Source organism: Solanum pennellii, chromosome 12, assembly GCF_001406875.1.
Source record: "Solanum pennellii chromosome 12, SPENNV200".
Taxonomy (NCBI): Eukaryota; Viridiplantae; Streptophyta; class Magnoliopsida; order Solanales; family Solanaceae; genus Solanum; species Solanum pennellii.
The window spans coordinates 57,060,288-57,069,996 of record NC_028648.1 but is presented as its reverse complement, the minus strand read 5'-3'; the positions used below and the strand labels follow the sequence as shown (position 1 = coordinate 57,069,996).

The 9,709-nt window shown below is 34.3% G+C and overlaps 1 protein-coding gene across 4 annotated transcripts; it reads left to right on the top strand.

The window, feature by feature from the left end:
* Nucleotides 1-6,275: 6,275 nt before the first annotated feature.
* LOC107005772 (pentatricopeptide repeat-containing protein At1g31430-like) lies at nt 6,276-9,379 on the top strand. Of its 4 annotated transcripts, none has more exons than XM_027913375.1 (2): nt 6,276-8,329; nt 8,679-9,379. In XM_027913375.1, the coding sequence occupies exon 1, from the start codon at nt 6,361-6,363 to the stop codon at nt 8,239-8,241; it is 1,881 nt and encodes a 626-aa protein (XP_027769176.1). In that variant the 5' UTR covers nt 6,276-6,360; the 3' UTR covers nt 8,242-8,329; nt 8,679-9,379. The 4 variants fall into 4 exon arrangements, with proteins under 4 accessions (XP_027769176.1, XP_027769177.1, XP_027769179.1 ...); XM_027913376.1 differs by having other exon boundaries at nt 6,276-8,580; XM_027913378.1 differs by having other exon boundaries at nt 6,276-8,894; nt 8,988-9,379.
* Nucleotides 9,380-9,709: the final 330 nt, after the last annotated feature.

The following is a 9,709-nucleotide window of genomic DNA, read 5'->3' as shown; positions in this document are numbered from 1 at the left end:
ATTTATGGATAGTTCATTGTTTCCTTGAGTTTCAAGTTCATTGATTCTTTCATGAATATCAGACTTATTCAAATTTTGAACTTCCATATGAGATTCTTTCATAGCGTCATCTTGACATTTAATCTTTCTTTTTCTAGGATTTTAATGCTTAGACCCCAATGGTCCACGCTTTAGGTGTGTTTTTGACTCATTAGCTATGACACTAGTGGATGGTCCTTTAGGGACATCAATTCGAATTGGGACATTCTCTGCAGGAATATGTGATTTAGTAATCCTTTTCAAATCTGTAAATGTGTCTGGCATTTGATTTGCAATTTTCTGCAGATGAATAATCTTTTGTACTTCTTGTTCGCAAGTAGAAGAATATGGATCAAGATGAGACATGATATATTTTCCACAAAATTTCTCGTTTTATTTCACTCTTCTCTCCCCCTAATTTTGGGAAAACTGTCTCATTAAACCGACAATCTGCAAATCTAGCAGTTAACATGTCTCTAGTGAACGGTTCAAGATAGCGGATAATGGAGGGCGACTCAAACCCAACATATATTCCTAACCTTCTTTGAGAGCCCATCTTAGTGCGGTTTGTTGGTGCCACAGACACATGTACAACACTTCCAAAAATTCTTAGATGAGATATATTAGGTTCTTGACCCATAACCAATTGCAATGGAGAAACCTTATGATAATTTGTCGGTCTGAGACGAATAATTGTTGCAGCATGTAAAATTGCATGTCCCCACACAGAAGTGGGCAACTCAATTTTCATAAGCAATGGTCTTGCTATTAATTGCAAACGCTTCATTAATGACTCAGCGAGACCATTCTGAGTATGAAATGAGCAACAAAGTGTTCAACTCTTATCCCAATCGCTAAACAGTAATCATTAAATGATTGGGATGAAAACTCTGCAGCATTATCAAGACGAATGGACTTAATCTGATCATCAGGAAAGTGTACCCTTAACCTTATTATTAGTGCCAATAATTTTGCAAATGCCAAGTTACGAGATGACAATAGGCACACATGAGACCATCTAGAAGAAGCATCTATTAGAACCATAAAATATCTAAACGACCCACTAGGTGGGTGAATAGGTCCACAAATATCCCCAAGTATACGTTCCAAGAACGCAGGGGACTCAATCTTAACTTTCATTGGTGATGGTCTCACAATTAACTTGCCTTGATAACAAGCAGTACAAGAAAATTCACCATTTAAAAGAACTTTTAGGTCTTTTAGTGGATGTCCATTCGAATTTTCTTTAATTCGTCTCATCATTATTGACCCAGGATGTCCTAGACGATCATGCCAAAGTACAAATGTATTGGAATCAGTAAACTTCTTATTTACTATAAAATGTGCCTCAATTGCACTAATTTTTGTCCAATACAAGCCAGAAGATAAAGCATGGAACTTTTCTATAACACATGTCTGCCCAGAGACATTCTTGGTGATACCAAGACATTCAAGATTTATTTCATCCATTGATTGGATATGATAACCATTTTCACGGATATCTTTAAAACTCAACAAGTTTCTCTTAGATTTTGGAGAAAACATATCATTATTAATGATGGGTTTAGTTCCCTTGGGCAAAATTACAATGGCTCTTCCAAAACCCTCAATCATATTAGTACTACCAAAAATTGTAGTAACATTTATTTTACCCATACTTAAATGAGAAAAATATTTCTTATTTTTGAATATCGTATGTGTTGTACCAGAATCAATCAAACAAATATCTTCATATTTCGATAATATGTTCTTAGAATTATCCATATCTTCACATGAAATGACATACACAAAATAAATATATATTAAATATTGGTGTCGTCAAAAGGGTACAATATATTCAAAGGAATAAATTAATAATTAAATATTAGAAATTGAGCTTTAATTTATTGTTTCATCTAAGTCAAAAACGAGTTGTTAGGAAAATAAAATAAAATCATTATTTAATCCTAGTTAATAACAGACTGCATGTTTTTAACATTAGATCAAATTAAAGACCTAATATAATACAAACACGTGATAAAGTTTAGTATTTGACTAACTCTATCATATTAGAATCATATAAATAAATCAATGAAAAATATATCTTATTAATTAAGAATTATATTATTTAATTAAGAATTAAGGAACAAGCTAATGAACGACTAAACTAATTTAAAATACTAATACTCATGCAAACAACTATCATTACATGAAATTTATTAATAAATACTATCAAAAAAAAATATCACTCTTCCATGTTCACAGAACCATCACCAATTAAGTGATCTATTTTTCCTTCAGGATGTGCGAAGAAATCTGCTACATCCAAGTGCGTGATGTCAACTTGATTTTCAGAGATAAAATTTGCCTCAGGATTTTTCTCTTTCTTCTTTAGTGATTCTTGATAAAGCTCAACCAAGTGTTTGGGAGTACGACAATCACGTGCATAATGACCTCTTCCACCACATCGAAAACAACCTTCCTTAGTTGCTTCACGTTTATCATCCTTTCTTTTTTTTCCTTTTTATTTGATGAATGATTAATGCCAGGAATAGAATTACGTTATTGAGCATAATTACGACCACGACCACGTCCACATCCACGACCACGTCCACGACCACGATTAGGACCGCGACCTTTTCCACGCCTAGCATGGTGGGCGTACGCCTCATTCACTTCAGGAAGTGGTTCAGATCCAGTAGGTCGATTCTCATGATTTTTCAATAATAAATCATTATTTTGCTCGGCCATAAGAAGATGAGAAATTAGTTCAGAATACTTTTTGAAACCTTTCTCTCGATATTGTTGCTGCAAGAGCACATTCGAGGCATGGAAAGTGGAGAACGTCTTTTCCGTCATATCAATCTCACTAACCGTTTCTCCACATAATTTCAATTGAGAAGTGATTCTGAACATGGCAGAATTGTACTCATGTATAGACTTAAAGTCTTGTAGCCTTAGATGTATCCAATCTCATATCGTGCCTTTGGATGTATGACCATCTTTAAGTGGTCAAATCTTTCTTTTAGGTTTTTCCACAAAACAAGTGAATCCTTAACTGTCAGATATTCGATTTTCAGAATCTCGTCAAGATGGTGACGCAAGAATATCATTGCTCGTGCACAATTTTGATTTGATGCCTTATTTTTTTCTTTTATGGTGTCTCCAAGACCCATTGCATCAAGGTGGATTTCAACATCCAACACCCATGAGAGGTAGTTCCTGCCCGAACTTTGAAGGGCAGTGAACTCTAGTTTTGTAAGATTGACCATTAAAATTAAAAACAAAAGAATAAATAATACCTTTATTAATTCTTCAAATCTAACCTTCACTTTGAGAAATTAAAGTCTCGTGCTGATAACGTGTTATAAAACTATAGAATAAGAAGAAGAAACTAGATAGAAAAGAAGAGAAACTTGTTATTTCTCTTGATGAATCAATTTACAATGAAGAGGAGCACTCTATTTATAAGAGAAATCTAACTTGATCCCCAAGTAGGACTCTTTAACCATATCCTAAAAAGGACTCCACATAATAGACATTCACTATAATACAAATACTTATAACAAAAACAGTGTTAAAAAATGGAGTCTTTAATTCCTATGCAAAACTTAATTTGCGGACGTCACAACGTTCAATACTTCGATTTCTTCTCTTCTTTTAATTCTTTTTAACTTAGCAGTAAAATATAACTCAACTTGCAATCATTAAATAAAACTTTAATGTTGGTTGACATATGCAATCACAATGATATACCACAATTATCAACAACTATTAATCAAACATAATTGAATTCGGCTATACACTGAACTCATGTAAAACTGCATATTAATGTATGTATCTAAATCATATACATAGTGAGAGAAAAAAATCTAAACCATATACATACATATATATCATGTTATCTAATAAAATATAAGCGTGACTTGATGTCAATTGTTGGAAAAATATATGCTCAACGAAAGCATATTTGGAGCTCTGCCGCTCACATGAATAATAGATAACTAATAATGTTTATGCTAAAACATATATCATACTGAAATTTAATTCAAGAATTAAATCTTGAAGCGTGAACGAATAAATCTTGAAGCGTGAACGAATACCTTCATACGAAGTTACAAAATATATGATCCGAAGTTCACATCCAAACTCTTTCAATACTTGGGTGGCAAGTATGAATAAAAAACTAATTCCTCTATTTTCTAGGTGAAGAGAATCCCTATTTATAGAGATTTCTTCCTAATCAAAAAAGGACTAGAAAACCTAGTTTTTCTAAAAGACTAGAAAAATTCATACTATTCTTCCCTTTTTTAATAGAAATAAAATTCTGAATTCTAGTTAAATATGGACTATAGGAACCACACAATTAATTACCGAGGCTTCCTATTAAGGAAATAATTTCAAATAATTAATTTGAATTATTCTTACCATAATAAATTACAAATCATTCCACTAGAAATTCGTAATTGCACTCCGTTATTTATATTTCGTAATTCCCCATTAAACACTTATCGAATTTCTCATGTTAAGATTTCAAATACTAATCAATAAATTAAATTACATATAATCTTGTGCTTCAGTAGTACCCGATGACATATCATATTTTCATTCTAGATTGTGAACAAAAAACTTTATACTTATAAGAATCGATGATTTAATCCTCTGTGTATAAACTAAAACTCTACACACTAAATCATCTACTATATAAGTAAATAGACACCATAAACGAATACATAATTTAGTAAAATTGAGCAAATACTTATGCTCTAATAAATATTATCCCAAAGTAATACTTCGTCTTTTTGGGCTATGATTTGAATCGTTCTATGCATGAGATTGGATTAATTTTACTTTACCCAGGTCAAAAGGTCAAGTCTTAAATGTGGTAATTGGTTCAAGGAAATTCTAGCTCAAAATTGGGCAAAAAACATATTCTACCATAAAGTTTGTCATATGAGTTTGAGCAAGGTACAACTTCAAACAATGCTAAACAAACTTCTGTCAATATAGTTTGTCGTATGACTTTTTCTCTAGAAATGCTAAACATGCTCCCCCCTCCCCCAATAACTTTTTTATATGAATATAAGATATGATCTTCTTACAAAAAGGATTACAATTCTCATTCCACTTTAATGTAGTCATTCTGAGCATACAAACGGGAACAATTTTAGCATAACAGTCTAAGCTAGGAAGATATAGAGATAACGAACTCATACCAAGATCACATAAGTCAATCTTTGGAATGTTAGTCTTGTACCCCTTTTTATTAAGTCAATTTTAGTGGTTTCAGATTTTTTAGAGGTATCTCCTACTGAAATGTTTGGCATATCTTTGGATAGAGATATTGATTTTTGCATCGACTTGCAGTCCCTAGTATCTACCTCTCCTTATTGCATGACCCCGATCGAGTTGAGGGAACTCAAGACTCAGCTTCAAGAGATACTAAAAAAGGGGTTTGTTCGTCTTAGTGCATTGCCTTGGGATGCTTCGGTGTTGTTTCTATAAAAGAATGATAATATGAGAAGTATATAAAATATAGACACATGAATAAGGTCATTATCTAGAATAACTACCCCTCACCTTGCATAGATGCTCCTTTTGACCAGTTATAGCCTTGTAGGATGCTTTAGTGTTCTCAAAGTTTGACTTAAGGTTAAAGTACCACCAGTTCAAAGTTAAAGTTTGCGAATGTGCCTAAAACAACTTTCATGACTCGATATGGACATATTTTAGTTTTGAGTGATATCGTTTGAGTTGACTAATGCACCAACGATTTGATGAGTTTGATTAGTGATGTTTGCAAGTCATATATGAATTCCTTTGTGATGGTATTTATAAATAACACTTTGATCTACTCCAAGAGTAAAGAGGAGCATGCAGAGCTCGTGGATTTGTTAACCATTTTTTTAATTTTCTCAGAGATATTTATTTTCTTTCATAAACAAAAAATTCTAAACACTCCTACTAAATAGAATCAAATTACCCCAAAATTTAAAATTTAAAATCAAAACCGATCAATTAAATAGAAAACCTAAATTTATTAAAATAAATTCGATTTTTTCGATTTGAACCAAACTATCGCAGCCCTATTGTCCACCCTTGTTGATCTCTTATCATATCTTGACCGTTATTAATATTGTGTCGAGCTCTTAACGGCCAGAGACTTGTTGTAGTCCTTCATTAATTTATCCTCTATATTTTGAATTTTTGTTAAACGAACTTGTTATATATAATCTTAGTGTTGTACTTTAGACGCTCTTATACCGGTTAGACTAGTTCGCGTACTTCTCATTTTGTTTAAAAATAATCCAAACTAACCTTTCCAAACTCTCTTATGTTGTCAAGTGTTAGTTGTGTAACCAAATGGTGAGGCTTCCCTCCAAATTCAAACCTCCAAAACTCAAAACCCTAATCTCTCTTCTTACATCTCAAACTCAAAAATCACTTCACCACACATTCTCTCCATCTCTTTTGCAAACCCATAAACTCTTCAATCATTTCACCCAAATCCTATCTCATGCCATTACTTCAGGCTATTTCACAAATCCATTCATTTCCAGCCAACTCCTCCACCATTGTCTTACAAATTCTGATTTCACTCTCACTTTTTCTCACACCCTTTTCACTCAAATCCCTAACCCCAATGTCTTCTCTTGGAATTTCCTCATCCGTGCATACTCCCACAGTTCATTTCCCCAAGAAGCCATTAGTCTTTACAATCAAATGATGCGGGAAAGTTTGAGTCTTGATAATTTTACTTTCCCTTTTGTACTGAAAGCTTGTGGTAGATTAGTTAGTTTTCATAAGGGTCTTGAAGTTCATTGTGTGAGTTTGAAAATGGGGTTTGAATTTGATGTTTTTGTGCAAAATTCTTTGATTTATATGTATTTTCAATGTGGGGTTGTTAAGTTTGCACAGAAGGTGTTTGATTTTATTCCTGATTCAGTTCGTGATGTTGTTACTTGGAATAGTATGATTTCTGGGTATTTACAATGTGGGTGTTGTTATCAAGCAGTGAAGGTGTTTGGAAAATTGTTGTGCGAAAGTGATGTGAGGTTGAATGATGTAAGTATTGTGAGTGCTCTTACAGCTTGTGCAAGAACTGAGTTGCTTGACGTGGGGAAGAGGATTCACGGGTTGATTGTGGTCTATGGAGTTGTAATGGATGTCTTTGTAGGTTCTTCTTTGGTTGATATGTACACGAAATGTGGGTGTTTAGAAGATGCTAAAACTGTTTTTGACCAATTGTTAGATAAAAATATAGTTTGTTGGACTTCTATGATTGCAGGTTATTTGAAATGTGATATGTGTAAGGATGCGATAGAGTTATTCAGGGAGATGCTCATAGCTGGGGTTATGGCCGAACCTGCCACAATTGCTTGTGTTGTTTCTGCATGTGGGCATTCCGGTGCACTGGATCTCGGAAGGTGGGTGCATAATTATAGCGAAAGGAGTGGAATAGAAATGAACCTTATAGTGAAGAATTCTTTGATTGATATGTACTCTAAATGTGGACTTGTTGATAAAGCTCTCGAAGTTTTTCATTCGTTAACTAATAAGGATGTTTATTCGTGGAGTATGATGATTTCTGGGCTAGCTATGAATGCAAGGTCCAAAGAGGCTTTGCAGTTATTTTCACTTATGGAAAGATCAAGTGAAGTAAGTCCAAATGAAGTAACGTTTCTTGGAATCTTATCTGCCTGTAGTCATGGTGGATTTGTTGATGAAGGGTTTTACTTTTTTGAGAAAATGACAAGGAGATACAAAATTTTCCCGGGGATTGAGCACTACGGTTGCCTGGTTGATCTTTTGGGTCGTGCAAATCTTCTGGTTGAGGCTATGGATTTGATAGGTTCCATGTCCATTCAGCGGGATGCTGTCATTTGGCGATCTCTGCTTTTTGCTTGTAGCAGACACGGTAATGTAGAGTTGGCCGAGGTTGCTGCCAAAAAGATTAATGAATTGGAACCAGAGAAGTGTGGGGCACATGTACTGTTGTCTAATGCCTATGCCTCTGCATCTAGGTGGAAGGATGTGAAGATGGTAAGGAGGAATATGGGTGCTGAGGGAATCCAAAAGCAACCTGGATGCTCTTTTATTGAAATAGATGGTTTTGTTCATGAATTTCTTGTTGCTGATAGAACGCACTGTCAGATTGACATCATATGTGATACACTTCTGGCAATGAATGTCGTTCTAAAATCAAGAGCACCTGAGCTTGTTTTCCTGGATTTCTTTCATTAATATGAGAACATCCCCGTTGTTGTTTGATGTCACCCCCTCATTTAAGTCCACCGACTCATTTCTTCAGATAGAAAGGCTAAGGTCAAAGGTAATCTGTTATAATATCTGCTCTGCATTTTTTGAGAAGTTGGTATCTTGAGGGCTCCGTGTTCTGTTACAAATTTGGCAAATGCTTCTGGAAAAATGAGATAATAGTAGAACATGTTGTTATTAAATGTAAGATGTCTGAAAATAAGCAGGGATACTAAAAGAATACTGCTTGAAGGTTCTGTATTGTGTTACTAATTGAACAAATTCTTCTGTGAAGAATGAGAAGAGTAGTATATGTGGCTATTGCATGTAAGTCGATTGAGGACAGAGATGATTGTTACTAAAAGAATACTGCATGTATCTTATATGGTTTCTTAATAATAAATCCCTGTATATATTGGTCCCAGGTTGGGCTTGCCTTCTGGGAACTGTGGAAAATCCCATGCAAAATCTGACAATGCAGAGTTTCTTACTGGTTGGGACTCGAGGTGCTCGTGTTATGCTGGAAGTATGATGCTCAAGGTGTTCCATGTGTAAAATCCCATATTATGTCGAAGATCAGCAACGGATGGAACTATTAAGTAATGCCATCCAGTAGACTGTAGAGTTGATTCAATTACAAGGTACCAAATCAACTTTTCTGGTCCAGAAGACGTATATGTTTGAGTTACATCTAAGGTTATTTTTCATTTTAGCTCACTGGCTGTGGACTGCAGAAATCTTTTTGCTTTTTAAAGCTAAAATCTTTACCACAAGCTCTCCACAGAAGAGAGGGTTATTTTGCAACCATGACACCCAAGAATCCAGTCCAGGACCACCAAAGAGAATGAAAAAGGTATCTGCTTTACTTGTTCACTCAAAATGTGGAAACATTGAGCATCCATACAAGGTGGATAGTGTTTGCACTTTTATTCAAAGTTCTGCTATTTAAGACGAGGACATGGGATATGGAAGATACTTAAAATTCCCAAATCCTCAGCCACCTCTGTACCCTGCTATATTCCTGATGATCCTGTGATATCCAGGACGGAATTCATTCATAATTTGTTGAACAACCTATTACAGTAATATCAATGGATTTGCTATATCTAAAGTTCTAAACCATTAATATCCTCTTTTCATTTCAAACTTATTATACGCTAGTACTAAGTAGTAACTATGAATTTGAAATCATCCATTGCTAGAGTATTCACTAACTCATATTCCATGCAACTTCATCAGATAACATTTTAATCATCAACAACATATCCAGTGAAGTTTCATTAAGTGGGATCTGGAGAGGATAGAGTATACATAGACCTTATCACTACCACGCGGAGGTAGAAAAACTATTTTTGAAAGGCAACATTCTAATTATCAATGTAGCAAAAAAAAAAAAAAAAGGTCCAATTGAAAATCTTACATGAGATATATGGGGAAAATTCTTCCTTCAAAAAAA

What these genes read in the sequence shown, in the direction of transcription:
- LOC107005772 (XM_027913375.1), top strand. Translation starts at nt 6,361, where the DNA reads ATGGTGAGGCTTCCCTCCAAATTCAAACCTCCAAAACTCAAAACCCTA.